Source organism: Pistacia vera, unplaced genomic scaffold, assembly GCF_008641045.1.
Source record: "Pistacia vera cultivar Batoury unplaced genomic scaffold, PisVer_v2 Contig693, whole genome shotgun sequence".
Classification (NCBI taxonomy): domain Eukaryota; kingdom Viridiplantae; phylum Streptophyta; class Magnoliopsida; order Sapindales; family Anacardiaceae; genus Pistacia; species Pistacia vera.
This window is the reverse complement of record NW_022196549.1, coordinates 94,761-113,359: the sequence shown is the minus strand read 5'-3', so window position 1 is coordinate 113,359 and position 18,599 is coordinate 94,761. Positions and strand designations below refer to the sequence as shown.

The window sequence follows — 18,599 nt, the reverse complement described above, 5'->3', positions numbered from 1 at the left end:
TTGGAGGTTTTCTGGTTATATTCAGAACACGTTGCATCAGCTATGTTGGCAGCAATCAAAGATGATGAGTTCATCCATGTCAACTATAGTGAAACAGCTTGATCAACGGCCAGCTTAAACAGCTTTTCAAATGCATGTGATCAACTAAACATAGAAACTAGTTTGCCCAACAACTATACAACCTCAGCATTCACTTTCAACTCTATCAACTAATCAACGGACATTAGCAACAAGTTTCTAATCAGGATTTTATGGTATTTCATACCTGTATTCATTTAGTGGGCGATAGTTGTGTGTCTAGATATTTTGTTATTCCCTCCTCGGTAGCTAGGCTATTCTCCCATATTTGGAATTTTCCTAATGAAGATTTTTCATTTTGTTTTTGAGGATGACTTATCAAATGTTACTTGTGGAAATGATGCCTGATCGTGTTCCTTACCATTACTCAGTCGTTATTTAAAGTAAAATTTTATAATGGATAATTTTATAGAGGTGATTTTTTTTTTTATCTTTCAGTCTCGGAGGAAACGTCCTAGAACTCCAACACCCGGACACTATCTTGGGCTGAAAAGTAGTAGGGACTATGGTCATGGTAAGTATAATATGTTTATGATATTCCATCCTTGGAATGATTCATTGGTTCAATGGGCATCCTAACTAAATTGTTTACTGGTAAATTTGCTTCTTGCATTTGTGAAAGGTTCTCGTGGTGATCGTGGTAGTGGGTATCGTTCTAGCCGTGATGATTATGGGTATCGTAGGTCTCCTAGGCGCTCACCATATTGAGGAGGTCGTGATTATTCTCCTGTGCACTCTCCTCACGGTGGAAGATCTAGGAGGGACAGATCTAGGTCGCTGCCTCATTCCCCTTACGGTAGCCCAGCAAGGAGGTACTCAAGCGGTTCTAGGTGATGCTATTTGTTAATTTTTCATGTGCTCTTTCAAGGGATTGATGAAACGTTTGAAATTGAATGTATTGACGTATTGAGTCTAGGTTGGGACTAGAACTAAGGAGACTCAAATGGATGTTTGGGATGGCTTTGTTCTCTAGGGCAGTGACGTTTCTTAATCCTGTAGCTTTTTGTGCTGCTCGTGCTGGGGAGCTTTGCTATACCAGTTGAATTCATACTTCATGACCCAGATACGATTGTTATGAATGTAGATCATAATGTTTGTGGCGTTTACTTATTATGAATGTAGCTCATAGAACTTCTGGTGTTTGCTTATTATGAGTAGATTATAATGTTTGTGGTATTTACTTCAATGTTCTGAAAACCGGACCGGACCAGACCGATCGATCGGTAATGGGCGGCATATCTGGTCCGGTATCCTTTAAAAACCGTTAATTTTATTCAAACCAGATTGGATTGCGGTTGGACCGTTGGAATAGTGCCGAATCGCTGTCCAATCGCAGCTCAATCCCGCCGAATTCTGGCATCGTTCGAGGGAGAAAACATCACCATTAGACTTGACGGCATCTCCACGACAAAACCCAGCCATTTTCAGTGGCCGTCATCTAGCCTTCGTTGCTCATCGTCCACCTAAAGTTCACGCGACCGTCAGACTTCTTTTGTTGATTCCAGTGATTTTCGGCGCCGATGGAACTCCTTAGCACCACCATCAGATTCGCTGGCAACTATACATCAAAAGCCCCATGATTCCAAACCTTGATTAGCCGTCGATCATCGCTGCCACCACCATCACCAGTCTCTTTGCATGATAGGGGTGTATTAGACAGATTTCAAACTTAAGGGAGTATTATAGAGGTGTTTTTGATGAATTTCAAACATTTAGGGACTAAAAATAATTTTATAGATTACGGTCCAACCGACCGATCCAACTGATCAAACCGGTCAAACCGGAAACCTAACCCTTGAACAGGTCATAGTCCGGTCCGGTTTTCAGAATATTGATTTACTTGCTTCGCATCCCATTATCATGCATACGGCGATGGTTGCATCTCAAATTGTCAGTGCTGTAGAGAAGGATTTTGTTGCTGGTGTGTGAATCAAATTGCTTATCAGTGCATTTCGTCCAATCGTATGGAACCCAATTATATGTTACATTCATTAGTTATACGTTGATTGTATCAACGTGAAATTTGTAATATCAGAGTATCGTTTCACTGGTACATTAATGTGAAACTTGTAAAATTTGCTAAAAGCATGAAGACTTGAATACGTGAGGATTAAGAGAACATTACCTATAGCGAAGATTTTAAAACTTGAACTGCATATTACACACGAAATAATTGAACACAAGATAATATTGTCACAAGTTTTAGCCCATATCCACTGAAATAAGGGAAAAAGAAATAAAATTGTTCATCGGGTATTCAATAAATTTTGAGAATTGGTTAAGGTGTACGAGAACTGGTCTGAACACTCCCGTTACCCAATAAAAAAAAGGTTCATCACATTTTTAGGGTCAGTCTGGTTAAGAAAACAAAAAATATGTGGAATTATTGTAAGTGACCATATGAGATTAAAATTTATGTGTTAAAGCTGGCCCAATTAAACTTACTCGAGGCCCAACATTACTTACTGACTTTATTTGCCTTTGATTACAACACAAAGTGGTAAACAATCTCCTTGCAGTAACGGGGGAAGAACTTAACAATGTCAGTGTCACTCCCAACTCTACTGAACCCCTACTGTAACCCCAAACTCTCTTATCTTCTTCCTCACTCTTTTCTTTCATTTTCCCACAAGCTTTCTTCTTCACCACAGAACTTTAATTTCCGTACAAAAAGACTCTACTCCCTCTTCCCTTCTGAATCTTCTTCTTACCTTCTTCAAAACGACAGCCTCGAACTTGAAGACCGTGTTATCGGCGACTGTTTAGTCTTCGAGGAAGGCGTGTTTGAGGACCCTTACCTTCAAAACGATGCCAGCCTTAGCAAAAACTCCGACTCAGACAAACCTAAACGGAAAAACAAGAAAAAATCNACCTACATAAAATGAATTTGATTTTGAGAAGCTACCTAAATCCTTTATAAAACTGATTATAAAATAATTAGCTTTATTCATAATCAGATAAAAGATTAGTGTACCAAACACTTTTGATATCTTTACAATCCTAAACAATTCTTAGGAAATCTCAAGTTTCATAATGACTTAGTAACAAATTCTTAGGAAATCTCAAATAGTTAATTCATGATTAATTTATTATTAGTAACAATCATGAGCTCCTCTTTATTAAGCACTAATAGTAAAAAAACATACCATCAAACTATTCTGCACTATTGTTTTAAATAATTACAGAAATAATAATAATAAAAAATCTTAGTTTTCAACCTTTGATTTACTATAATTTAATGGTTGTGAATGGAAAAGCTATAAGTGGTTATTTCATGTGTCATTTCAATACCTTTTAAACGTTAAATTCTAATTTATGAATGACTATTAATTAGTTTCTCCAACCGAGTTAAAATAGAAGTTATTATAGCGTGGTTTATAAAAAATTATTTAAGTCTCTCGATAATTTATTATATATCAAATCTTCAATTGCACTAAAGAGTTTAAGCTAGAACAAATGTGGTTTATTGCATGATAATTAGGCAGTTGCTACAAGTCGTTTTACTGCAGCTACATGTCGTTTGGATACAGGCTAATTTCTTGCTGTATTTCGTTTATTTACTTTTATATTATTCTTTTATTCTTTGTAAATCATCTCTGTAATTAGCTAGTCTTTTATTCTGTAACTGCTTTCTGTTAGTTTGTTAGAATAGAGTGCTTATATTAGTTGCCTTTTGTAATAGTCTGATAGAACAATATACACAATATTCACCTTTTTCTAGACTTCTGTTATTCGCCCTTTTTCCTTCTCTGCTTTACCATCTCACATGGTATCAGAGCCTAAACACCAACTCCATGGAAGATCCTCTCGAAAGTTCAGCCGATTCATCCTCAACTCACGCCGAACAATCCTTCGGCAACCCACCCGACCCTTGTGCCATTAATCTGGCTCGTTACCTGAACCTCAGTGATCTCGGTAATCCCTTCCGGCTAGATAACGGCGACAATCCTGCTGTTATTCTCGTCACCGATTTGTTCACCACAGATAATTACATCACTTGGTCGCGTGCTATGCGACGGGCCCTTCATGCCAAAAATAAATCAGGGTTTATCTCTGGAGATATCCCTAAACCAATCGACCCTACAGACCCTCTCCTTGAGCTCTGGGAGCGTTGCAACGACATGGTAGTGTCGTGGATTCAAAACTCCATCAGCTCTTCAATCAAATCCAGCATGGTGTTCGTTGATGATGCACGCGACATATGGCTTGATCTTCAAACCCGATTCTCTCATCAAAATGGTCCTCGGATTTTCCGGCTAAAGAAAACCTTAGCCAGCCTTGTTCAAGACGCAGACTCTGTCAGTATCTATTATGGTAAGCGTAAAACTCTTTGGGATGAGCTTTCCATTTACGATCCAATCCCTATGTGTACTTGTGGAATTGCGAAAACTCTTCTGGATAGATATCAACGTGACTCTGTTTTTCAATTTCTTATGGGTTTACATGATACCTATTCTAATGTACGTGACCAAATCATGATGTTAGACCCTCTCCCACCTGTAAGCAAGATTTTCTCCCTCATCCAACAACAAGAGCGACAACACCAGCTTCTTCCCCCTAACCCATCCCCTGACTCAATGGCCTTAGCCATCAAACGACCTTTCATCCAACCTGCTAAGCCATACACTCCGACCAAATTTCCCCCTAAGAAAGACCGTGCCTATTATACCCATTGTAAGATTTCTGGTCACATTTGAGACCTGTTTTAAAGCTAGAAATGCAGAAGCCCCTATATGTTCTCACTGCAATCTGTCTGGTCACACCATGAAGAGGTGCTACAAATTGCATGGCTATCCACCGAGCCATAAGTTCTTCAACAAAAACACCAGTTCTGCCGCTCTTGTTACACAGAATACAATGTCTAATGCTTCTGACCTTGATGAGGTTAGTGATGGAGGAGTGGGTTTAACTCAAGCTCAATATCAGCAACTACTAGCTTTACTTCAACCAAGGACACCATCTGCCACTGCTCAATCTCCTCCTCATCAAATTCAGTCTAACTTCACTTCTGCCACCTTACCTAATTCGCAACTTAATCTCTCTGGTATTTCTTTTTGTCTCTCTACATGCACACACTCTCCACTTCACTCAACTAATGTTCCTTGGATTATTGATATAGGTGCAACCGACCACATGGTCTGCTGCACCTCTTTGCTCACCACCATCACTGCTCATGTTAATTATTCTGTTAAAATGCCAAATGGTACTAAGGCCCCTGTCACCCACGTTGGCACTGTCCACCTCACTCCATCCATATCTCTACATGAAGTTTTGTGCATACCATCTTTTCAGTTCAATTTAATTTCTGCAAAAAAATTAACTGCATCTCTCACTTTTTGTCTAGTTTCTTTTCTGATTGTTGTCTTATTCAGGACCTTTTATCTTGGACAACGATTGGACAGGGTGAAGTAAGGAATGGCCTCTATCACTCCATGAAGACTGCAGTCTCTCCTTCCTTTTTAGCTAATAAACTTTCCACTCTCTCCACTGCCGTTTTTACTGGTTCAGCTTCCAGTTTCAACAAATTAGATGTTATTGACCTATGGCATTGTCGCCTAGGTCATCCTTCCTTTACATGTATCAATCTGATCATAGATCCCATTGTAAAGAAAAATGTTTCATCTATTAATACAAAACCTTGCTGCATTTTCCATTGGCTAAGCTCCATAGATTGCCTTTTCCTCACAGTCAACATAAGACCTTTAAACCCTTTGAAATTATACACTGTGACCTATGGGGACCATGCTCCACTATTGCATATGATGGTTCCAAATTTATTCTAACCATAATTGATGACTTCACTAGAACCACTTGGTTATAAATTTTGCAAACCAAATCTGAAACCCGAAACTGTCTCATTTCTTTTTCTAACATGATTGAAAATCAATTTGACCTTAAAATCAAAATTTTAAGAAGTGACAATGGAAGTGAATTCCAAATGACAGATTTTTTTAACACCAAAGGAATCATACATCAAAGAAGTTGTGTTGCCACCCCCACAACAAAATGGCATTGTGGAACGAAAACACCAACACTTACTTAATGTAGCCCGAGCTTTAAAAATACAAGATGGTCTTCCTCTTGAATATTGGAGTGATTGTGTTTTGACAGCCACTTATTTAATCAATAGGACCCTTAGTCCCCTTCTTCAAAACAAGACCCCTTATGAACTTTTGTTTAATTCCAAACCCATTTATGCACATATGAAAATTTTTGGTTCACTTTGTTTTACAACCACACTTCCTCATGGGAGGAAAAAGTTTGATCCCCGGGGTCGCATGTGTATATTTCTTGGCTATCCCTTTGGCATCAAGGGCTATAAAGTTCTTGACCTTAACACCAAATCCATTTTTATATCACGGATGTTGTCTTCCATGAGACTATATTCCCCTTCCACTCCTTTCCTTCCAACCCTCCCCTCTCATCCCAAAATGACTTTGTCTTTACTAAACCACTTCCCGACCTGCTTGACTTTCCGCAGATAGCCCCCAACACTCATCCCCTGCCACCACTAACAAATTTTGGGCAGTCCATTTCCTCTCCAGAACATGCAGCCACTCTATCACCCTCCCCTCCTTCCCCAAATAACACTACATCTTCCCCTTCTAATCCACCCCTCCGCAGGTCAACAAGAGTAAGGAGAGCTCCTCAGTACCTTCAAGAATTTCACTGTCAACAGGCATCACTCCCTGCTTCCTCACCATTGTTGTCCAAGCTGGAAGGCACTATTTCAGGTAACAATTTTTCACTAGCACATTTCCTCATATACCAGAAATTTTCTTCTTCTTTTACTGCTTTTTCCACTTCTATTTCCACCATCACTGACCCACAAACATACAAGCAAGCCCTAAAGGACCCTGGCTGGTGTCAAGCTATGAATTCTGAACTGCAAGCTTTAGAGCAGAACCACACTTGGCTCAGCACTGATCTTCCTCCTGGAAAACAAGCCATTGACTGTAAATATGTGTACAAAACCAAGTTCAATTTTGATGGAACTGTTGAGCGATTAAAAGTGAGGCTTGTCGCCAAAGGGTTCATCCAGCAAGAGGGTATTGACTACACGAAGACATTTTCTCCGGTTGTTAAATTAGTCACTATCCGGGTATTATTTTCAGTGGCAGCTGTTCAAGGATGGTTTGTCTATCAATTTGATGTCAATAACGCTTTTCTCCACGGTGATTTAGTAGAAGAAATTTATATGCGTAAACCCCCCGGATACACCAAAGGAGGACCCCACCAAGTGTGCAAATTGCTTAAGAGCCTATATGGCCTTAAGCAAGCTTCAAGACAATGGTATTCCAAATTCTCTTCCTCTCTTATTGCTTTTGGATTTCATCAATCTAAAGCTGATTATAGTNGGGTCGCATGTGTATATTTCTTGGCTATCCCTTTGGCATCAAGGGTTATAAGGTTCTTGACCTTAACACCAAATCCATTTTTATATCACGGGATGTTGTCTTCCATGAGACTATATTCCCCTTCCACTCCCTTCCTTCCAACCCTCCCCTCTCATCCCAAAATGACTTTGTCTTTACTAAACCACTTCCCGATTTGCTTGACTTTCCGCAGATAGCCCCCAACACTCATCCCCTGCCACCACTAACAAATTTTGGGCAGTCCATTTCCTCTCCAAAACATGCAGCCACTCTATCACCCTCCCCTCCTTCCCCAAATAACACTACATCTTCCCCTTCTAATCCACCCATCCGCAGGTCAACAAGGGTAAGGAGAGCTCCTCAGTACCTTCAAGAATTTCACTATCAACAGGCATCACTCCTTACTTCCTCACCATTGTTGTCCAAGCTGGAAGGCACTATTTCAGGTAACAATTTTTCACTAGCACATTTCCTCACATACCAGAAATTTTCTTCTTCTTTTACTGCTTTTTCCACTTCTATTTCCACCATCACTGACCCACAAACATACAAACAAGCCCTAAAGGACCCTGGCTAGTGTCAAGCTATGAATTCTGAACTGCAAGCTTTAGAGCAGAATCACACTTGGCTCATCACTGATCTTCCTCCTGGAAGACAAGCCATTGACTGTAAATATGTGTACAAAACCAAGTTCAATTCTGACGGAACTGTTGAGCTATTAAAAGTGAGGCTTGTCGCCAAAAGGTTCATCCAGCAAGAGGGTATTGACTATACGGAGACATTTTCTCCGGTTGTTAAATTAGTCACTGTCCGGGTATTATTTTCAGTGGCAGCTGTTCAAGGATGGTTTGTCTATCAATTTGATGTCAATAACGCTTTTCTCCACAGTGATTTAGAAGAAGAAATTTATATGCGTAAACCCCCCGGATACACCAAAGGAGGACCCCACCAAGTGTGCAAATTGCTTAAGAGCCTATATGGCCTTAAGCAAGCTTCAAGACAATGGTATTCCAAATTCTCTTCCTCTCTTATTGCTTTTGGATTTCATCAATCTAAAGCTGATTATAGTCTCTTCACTAAATTGGATGGCACTTCATTTACTGCATTGCTTGTCTATGTTGACGATATTATTGTGGCTGGAAATTTCCCTTCTTCTATTGCTTCCCTTAAAACCTTCCTCAATACCCAATTCAAAATTAAAGACCTTGGAACTTTGTGTTATTTTCTTGGGTTGGAGGTTGCCCGCTCATCTAACGGCATCCATCTATGCCAAAGAAAGTACGCTTTGGATATCTTAGCTAATTCGGGTACACTTGGGAGCAAACCTCTCAAAATACCCCTTGACCAGGACTTTAAAATCAGCAAGACAACGGGTGTTCCTCTGGCTGATCCAAGTCCCTACCGTCGACTCATTGGGCGTCTCTTGTACTTAACAATCACTAGACCTGATATATGCAATGCTACCCAGTTATTGAGTCAATTTATGGATCATCCCACCTCTACACACATGGCCACTGCACACAAAGTATTGAGATACATCAAAGCTGCCCCCGACCAAGGTATTTTATTGTCCTCTAAATCTCGGCTACAACTTAAGGCCTTCTGTGACTCCGATTGGGCCTCTTGTCCCGACACTCGTCACTCCGTCATGGGTTATTGCATCTTCTTGGGTGACTCACTTGTTTCTTGGAAAACCAAGAAGCAATTAGTGGTGTCTCGCTCTTCGGCTGAAGCCGAATATTGCTCCATGGCCTCTACTTGTTGTGAACTCACTTGGTTGAGGTTTTTGCTCACTGATCTCCAGATTTCTCATCCTCAACCTGCTCTACTTTATTGTGACAATCAGGCAGCCTTACACATAGCTGCCAATCCGGTCTTCCATGAGCGAACTAAACACATTGAGTTGGATTGTCACCTAGTTCGCTACAAGATTCAAGAAGGTAGCATCACCACTTCTCATGTCTCTTCTCACAGCCAGCCAGCAGATATTTTTACCAAAGCCCTGCCTTCATTACTTCTTCAGTCACATTTATCCAAGATGGGAATAGTAAAACTCTATTCTCCATCTTGCGGGGGGCTATTGCATGATAAGGCAGCTGCTACAAGTCATTTTACTGCAGCTACATGTCGTTTGGATACAGGCTAATTTCTTGCTGTATTTCGTTTATTTACTTTTATATTATTCTTTTATTCTTTGTAAATCCTCTCTGTAATTAGCTAGTCTTTTATTCTGTAACTGCTTTCTGTTAGTTTGTTAGAATAGAGTGCTTATATTAGTTGCCTATTGTAATAGTCTGATAGAACAATATACACAATATTCACCTTTTTCCAGACTTCTGTTATTCGCCCTTTTTCCTTCTCAGCTTTACAATCTCACATGGTTCATATATTATATATGATCCTAACATCATGGTTTATTAGTTTTGTTAGAATTTAATGAAGTTTAATTAGAAGGTATCATTAATTATTCTTTCTTTAATCTTTTGTTTCTACATTAATTATATTCAAAATTTAACTTTTTTCTATGGAGATAGAGGGCTATCTGGTCCAACGTGGAGTAGGGGACCTGGTGCAGTGGGTGGAAGACGTATGATTGGGATTGGTGGAAATGGATTTGGGCAAGGCATTGGTGGGGCCCCTCCTTTGATGCATCCTCACTCAATCGGATTTGGTCCGGGTTTCAATGCAGCTACAGGGCGGATGGGCAATTATGCGAGCTTTCTTGGTGCTCTATCGCCTCCATTTTCAGGCGAATCCAGCTCAAGGTATTTAAATAAGATATATTTTTTCTTTACTGCAAATAATTTAAATAATGCTCTCTCCATCTCTACACTAAAAAGTTTTTATGTCTTTTATGCTTATGACTTATCTCTATACTAATTTCTCATATACTTATGACGTATTTCTGAAATAGTTTCTGCTGCTGTCAAATATAATTTATATATATGTTCAAACCTGAGTTTCTTATTGAGTAAAATGCAAATTTTTAATTCATGATTAATGCTATTAGGGTTAATGCCTAGACCAAGGAACTCCCTAAACCTCTCAATTATCAGAAACTACCAACAGACCCCCTTGCCATCTATTTTGGTTGTTAACTCTAACTTGGTGAGGTAAAATCGACATTTATAGTTTAAACTTTAAAATAATCATTAAATTGTATCGAATACTAACCATTTCTCTTATAAATTTAAAAAGGAAAACTAAAATATCTTAAAATAATAAAAAAAATTCTAAAAGTTGAAAAAAAATAGTACTCTAAGACGTAAATAGAAAATCTGAAAAAAATTTAAACATAAGAAAAACTAACTGAATAACTAGAAAAATAAAAACCTCTAAAAATAATAAACTAAAAAAATTTTATAATTTTTTTGAAACTAAACCTGAGTAAATTTATGAATTTTTTTTTTTTTTTCTCTACTCTAGTGCTAAAGTCAGCTAGACTCTAGTTCTAGAGTTGACTGGACTCTAGTGGCTCGAGCACTAAGGTGGTTAACTGCTAGAGTGAAGAGGGTAAAAGTTACAAGAAATTGGATGAAATGTCTTATCTATTAAGCCAATTAAAAAGACGTCACTTTTTTATTTTTCCTCATTTGCAATAATGAATTAGCTACATGCATACTTTATTGTAATTGATTTTTTAAACAACTTTATGACTAAGCCATGTACCTTAAAATAAAATTAGGCACAAATAGACAAAAATACACCATCAAACTATCCGCCGTGTCATGATGGATTGCGACGTTGCAAGATTGCAACACTGTTTTGTCACAGCAGACTGCAACAATCGTGGTCTATAGATTTTGTAACTTAAATTTATATATTTTTTGAAAAATATATATTATTTATATGATTTAACAAATAATATTTCTTAAAGATTTTTATAAACTTTTTTGCATTAATTTTAAGTCCTATTGTGGTTAGCTTTTTGCTTTCTAAAGAATTAAAAAAAAAAAATGCAGATTTAGGGACAAATCAGATATTTCAGTGGTCAAAGGGAGTCAAACATCCATTTCACGTTAATATCTAACAGTAAAAGGTTTATTTTGTAGTTTCTGATAATTGTGGGGCCTAAGAAGTTTCTTGAGTTTGAGGGGTTTAGTAGGATTAACCCGTGTTATTATTAGTAACTACTAACTACCATGAGCTGACTTTTTTACTTTTCTTCAAACTCTTTTGGCAATGTTGATATATAGACATGCATATTTTATTTTAAAAGATTTTTTTTTTTTCAAATAACCAAACTACCATGAACTGACTTTTTTCCTTTTCTTCAAACTCTTTTGGCAACATTGATATATAGACATGCATATTTTATTTTAAAAGATTTTTTTTTTTCAAATAACCATTTTCTTTTATATATATATATATATATGAATAAACTCTATATAGTCATAAAAAATTATATTCTCAATTTAAGATAGTTATAACTAAGAATAAACTCCACATTATAATAAGTTGTAATTTTTCTAATTCCCGTCTTAAGGAAAGTTGTCTCTACATAATAATAATTATCTGTATATTGCAAAAAAATGTATGGTATGTTACTTTAAAGGTTTAAGATAAAATAAAATATTTATCTAAAATTGTTTAGGACAATAATTTATGCTTTAGAGTTGTTATTATATCTTTTAATTTACAGGTACATTACTCGCTAGCATGTGCATTTTTTTGTTAAAGCCAAAACAGTTCTAGATTCTCAAGCATGTTTAGAGTTTCTTGACATGAAACTTTTTGTATTTCCGTACTATCATCCTCATAATTATTTCATTTCTCTTCTTGTTTAATTGTAGAAATGATTTTCTCTTTTGTTAAAACATACATGACTTGTTACTCATTTAGATGATTAAAGAAGACATTAATATTCATTCGATTAATATAATGAAGTTGTCGAATCTGATAACTCAATTCTATAATGACTCTTTGATTCTCCTCATCCACTTCAATTGTAACTTGCAATTCATCGACTTTGGAGGTCCTAATTTTGTAATGCTTAAAACAATTGACAATTGTCTGTAGTTTCACATCAATTGTCATACAGCAACTGCATTTACAATTTTATCAAGGACAGTTATCTTTGTTGGTTTCAAAACACGATCTTCTATCTGTTTCAAAAGTAGACAATTGATGCGCTGAATTGAAACCCTAATATTATTAAAACATGAATTGAAATTCTAATATTGTACTACTAAAACATGAATTATGAAATAAGATTTTTTTTAACTACATATCTATTAAATCATAACCTTCTTATAGTAATAAAATCAATTAAACCTCCCATTATGAATATAAAAAGGTTTTATTATATATATATTAACTCACTTTGGATAACTGATTATATATGAGAAAACCACTTAAAATGCCCTTTTGCTTTTGACAAGTTACCATATGACATTTTTTAATTGTTTTAGTAGATCGGTCTTTTCATCTACTTTTATTATATTTTTATCCCCTTATAACTTTTATACCTTTACTCTAGCAACTCTAGCACTAAAGTGAGTCTAGCACTGTCACTGGAGGTTTTTTTTTTTTTTTTTTTTTTAAATGTATTCTCCAAGTCAATGTTAGAAATTAAATATCAAAATTTCTTTAAGCTAACAAATAAATTAACTAATTATATTTCATTAACAAAATTAAAAATTAAAATATATTGTTTTACAAAGGAATAGTAAATGTATATAAGAGTTATTTTAATTTTCTAAAATTATGAAATTAAAAAAAAAAAAAATTTAAAAAGTTTTACACTAGTGCTAAAGTTATATATATATATATAGTTTTTACAAAGGAATAGTAAATGGCCATCCAAATATCTAAAGACTAGAAGGTGGATTTTGATTATATTAATTCTTTTTATAATTTAAAGTTTTGAAATTTTGAGTGTTTTAGGAGAATCTTTAGAATCAACCTACAAATATGAGAATATAAGTAATCTGGTAAATTATAATCAAATAATTGATTCAATCCTAGATTATTATATATTCCAAATCATCTAAAATGCTTTAATGTACATGTAATCGTTTACTAGTTGTTTTATTTAAAATATGATTGGCTCTATATAGAGAGCATAATTTGATTATATTGATTCTTTCTTCTGAAAAATTTGAATGTAGGGAGAATTCTGAGTTAGGGCAAAGTAAGGTGATGAGTGAAGTGGAAGAGCAAGTTATGAACAATAAAATTGTTAATAGTGGTTATAATAAGATAGATGGTGTTGGTGTTGGTGGTGTTGCTGTAGGAGGTATTGTGCAGCAACGGCATGCTGATGGTGGTGGTGTAGGGAATGAGAGTAGGATGAGACATGAAAGAGGGAATGGTCATCACATTGTTGTTGGGAATGCTGGTGGTTATGGAAGAGGCAATATGCAAGGGATGGGAAATAGAGAGCTAGCTGATCCAATGTGGAGTAGGGGAACTGGTGCAGTGGGTGGAAGAGGTATGATCGGGATTGGTAGAAATGGATTTGGGCAAGGCATTGGTGGGGACCCTCCTTTGATGCATCCTCACTCAATCGGATTTGGTCCGGGGTTCGGTGCACCTATGGGGAGGATGGGCAGTTATGGGGGCTTCCTTGGTGATCCATCGCCTCCATTTTCAGGCAAATCCAGCTCAAGGTATTTAAATAAGATATACTTTTTCTTTACTGCATATAATTTAAATTATGCTCTCTCCATATCTACAATAATTTTTTATTTCTTTTATGCTTATGACTTATCTCTGCACTAATTTCTTTTATGCTTATGACGTATTTCTGAAATAGTTTCTTCTGCTCATAAATATCATTTATTTATATGTTCATATGACTTAGGAAACCTGAGTTTCTTATTGAGTAAAATGCTATTTTTTAATTCATGTACATTTAAATAAAATTAGGCACAAATAGGCAAAAACATACCATCAAATCATACTGTACTATTGTTGTAAATAATAATAATAAAAATAAATCTTAATTTTCAACCTTTGATTTACTACAATAATGGTTGTGAATGGGGAAGTTATAAGTAGTTATTTCACGTATCATCTCAACACCTTTTAATTCTGATTTATGAATGGCTATTAATTAGTGTCTCCAACTGAGTTAAAATAAAAATTATTTTAGTCTCTCTCGATAATTTATTATATATTAAATCTTCAATTGCTCTAAATAATCTAACTAGAATTAATGTGGTACATATTATATATAATCCCAACATGATGATTTATTAATTTTGTTAGAATTTAATGAAGTTTAATTAGAAGGTATCATTAATTATTCTTCCTTTAATCTTTTGTTTTTACATTTGATTATATTCAAAATTTAAGTTTTTGGGAAAAAAAATGACCATCAAAATATTTATTCTTTTTATAATCTAAAGATTTAGAAAGAATCTTTAGAATCAACATATGAATGTGAAAATAAAGTAATCTTGGAAATCATAAATATATAATTTTCTTTTCAATCCTAAAAGTTATTTATGTTTGATCAACTGAACATACATGTTTTAATGTACCTGTACGTATTTCTTCTATATATTGATTGTTTGATCATTATTTTTTATATGCTTTTGTTGTTTCACCATATTATCTTTTTCGATGTGGCAAGGTCTGGATTGCATCTGTTACTACCTGACGAAGTGGAAGAATTGAGTCCTATTGCAAATGAATTCAACCCAAGCGCAAATGAATCTAGTAGATTTTCTCTTGATTTGAATGAACTCCCTCAAAATTTTGTCGAACCAACAATGGATGTGATTGCCACAACTCCACCGAGCCTTGTGGACAATGATGGCGCAGGACCTAGTGGAAGTGGCTGCTTTTATGATGAAGATGAACAACAGCCTAATGAATTTCAATTCTTTTGAAGGGCAAAGCCAATATCTTATGCTTTTGTTTAATGAATATATTGGTAAGTCCGGATCTCAATTTCTGAGCCAAAGGCATCTGATTTTGGTCTCAATTTCTATGTCATGTTCTTTAATATTGAATAAGGTCAGAAGCTGAATGATATTTTCGTTTCAGGAATGTAGTGGTAAGGATATGCCGCTTGGATTCATGCAACATTTTTTGGTAACAACAAAACTATAATCCAGAGAATTAGCAAAGATATTGTTTATTTTTATTTTGCTATTGTTTGCAAAAACTATCTCATCAACTCATTCAAATTATTGCTTCCAACCTTTATTCATACTTTGGATAATCTAAAACCCAATAAATTATTTTGAAAAGAAGTTATCACAATTTTACAAGTGAAATTGAAAAACTTAATTTTATTTGTTCAGTATGACTTTTTGGTGTAAACCAGTTAAGAACTGCAACCAATATATGCTTTCAGTTTTGATCTTTGCTAATATATTTATACTTAAATATAGAAAATCATGATGCATAACTAACTGACACACCTTGGTTTCGAGTTTTGGTTCAGAAGAAATTCTTGTACTGACTTTTTGCATAATGTGACACACCTAAGAAGATGAATGTGTTAAGACATGAAATTAGACACACCTAAGAAGATGAATGTGTTAAGACATGAAATTAGACACACCTAAGAAGATGAATGTGTTAAGACATGAAATTAATAAAGGGGAACATGCATCAATGGTGATACTAGAGCACAGGCAAGGCTCTTATTCTTACGAGTTTTTCTATAGAAACTAGTATAAAAACGAGATACGTATACTGAGTGGAGCTTTTGGAAACACTCTTCAATGGCTAAAGTTGGGGAGTTAAAAGCTGCAAAGCTATAAAGTCCTTGAGCTTTCCTAGGTTTGACTATCTGACAAACTTGAGTGTAGAACCCAGTATCTTGTTCTCTTAAATAAATGTAGCTGATTTCTTAAATCAATGTTTTGGAGAGCCCGGATAGCCTAACTTTAGTATCAGCTAGGGTGGACCGATGAGACCTATGGCTTCTGGGAGAATTTCAAAGCACCTGCTAGTTAAGATTCAATTGTTTCATATCTTGAAAGCCATTTATCTCGAAGGCCAATTAAAGATGGTGAGCAATTATTGGAAAAATCTTATTGTTTCAGGCTGTTTTTCTTCTCCATCTTTTGTTTATTGCACAGTAAAATCAACTCCTCTGCAGTTCTTTTTTCTTTTGTTGTCTAGGCTAGTATTATATATAATTTGGTTGTGACCATTAGTATACACGAAAATAGGAAAAGCGATGACAGGGAAGCAGTAATCAATAAAATAATTTGTTAAAATGCATTCACTGTGCAAAAGATTTGCTTAACTTAGTTTTCAAGTTTTGATTTATTAATATATAAATATATGAAACGCTCTTTAGCATTACCTTGTGAACCTCCTGGGTGTACTTGCATTTTCTTGGACTGTAGCTATATTATTACGACTGAAGGTATTCATTAGAAGTTAGCAAGTTAATATTCCAATTTAGATGGTAATATATATTCTTGCCAAAATTAGGTGAGGTAGACGTTTAATAGGAATATCAGGCTATGAAAACAAGCCTTTAGGCAGATGCATTCAAGTCTACCATGCAGTTATTGGCTATGTTTATGGTTAATGTTGAACTTGCCAGAGGGAAGGGTCTTTATAGAAGGGAGAGGAAACAGCTTACACAGTCCACAACTGATATTTTCAGGTTAGTACCATTTGCATTTTTCATTATAGCTCCTTTAATGGAGTTCTTGGTATCAGTATTCCTCAAATTATTCCTAACATGTTGCATAAGCGTCAACCTTCCATGACAAGATGAAAGAAGCGGCAGTGGTTGGAATTATCACTGTTGCATAAGTCGTATTCATCCTGAGTCTTCTTAGCAGTTGTAGCTACTAAATGTTTATGACGTGTTTACGACTCTATTAATTGACTGGCATAGCCTCAGTTCGAGCACATTCAAATAGGAGTAAAATTAGAAATACATTCATTGAAATTCTGTATCCTTTAAGTTTTTCACTGAATTTCTATCTAGGAGAATTTTGTTTCAACTATAATTTTAACTTGTAGGAGGCACTAAATAAAAGGTTGAATGCAACAATATAATAGGCAAAATTTCTTTAAGATACTGTAAAAAAATGGCAAAAGAAGTCCCCAACTCATGAAATGGAAATTGGAGAAGCCAGAAGATCTGGATGAGTTTAGTTTATGAACAAGTTAATAATTTGTCTTTCCTTTTCCTAACAAGGGAAGTGGGCTTACTCTATGTTTTAGCTGTTTTGTGCTGGCAATGATTTAGTTTAGGTTCTGCCTTTGAACAGGTTAAACCATGAGCCGATTTGTTGAATGATGAAATCTTAGGCTTTGCAGCTTTGGCAAGCTGTTCATTGATGAGCATACTTTGGAGAACATTAGCAGGTTGATTTTGTAAAATCATTTCTCCATTTTTTGGGTTATTCTGGCCATTTAATTTATTACCCATTAGCAGGGTGTGGAGTCACTTTCAGACGCAGAGCTTTGACAAGCCCGTAGAGATGGAGGATTCTATTATTTTCAGTGGATGGATGAAATTCGGCAACAGGTTAATGCTTAATCATATATGTCATATATCTTCTTATATATACTAATAATGCAAGCTCTGTATCAGAAGTCTCTTTCCTAGTTTCCTCCATAAATGGTTGTGGCATCCACAATCCCACTCTTCAATTCCAAAAGTCAGCCCTGAGCCTTTAACCGAATGATGACCTTGAATCTTTGATCTATTAGTATTTAGATACGAAACAAGAAAGACAGTTGTCTAATAGAACATATCATTGACAGTAAACCTAACTCCTGAAACTTCTGTAACTTCCACTACTCCCTTTTGCCGAAAGCAAATTCTGGAAATTGTAATTGGTTTAAGGTTTTATTTCATTTTTCTTTGCATATAATATAGATGAAAAATTCATGTGTCTCGGCCTCTAATTCAGTATTTCTCTTTGCGTGATTGGCTGGATTTGTTGTTTCCATCACTCTGTACTATCTTTGCTTTTGATTCTTTCAAAGTAATGTTAGTCAGTGTTTCAGGACAGAGGATCTAATTAAAAATGGATGAGGAAGAACTTACATCCAGGTGCTGTCTGGTCAGAATCTGCAGCAGCAGAAGCGCCATTCCTACTGCTTAGTAAAAGCAGGACAAGGAAATTCAAAGAATAATCAACAATTTTGTATAGATCCTTATATCTGTGCATTAACATATATTAGATACACGGATTTGTGATATACATTTAT

At 35.6% G+C, this 18,599-nt stretch overlaps 1 protein-coding gene across 1 annotated transcript; it reads left to right on the top strand.

The window, feature by feature from the left end:
- Positions 1–3,872: 3,872 nt before the first annotated feature.
- LOC116113958 lies at positions 3,873–4,775 on the top strand. The gene has a single exon (XM_031400109.1). It carries the CDS (start codon positions 3,873–3,875, stop codon positions 4,773–4,775), a length of 903 nt encoding a protein of 300 aa, XP_031255969.1.
- Positions 4,776–18,599: the final 13,824 nt, after the last annotated feature.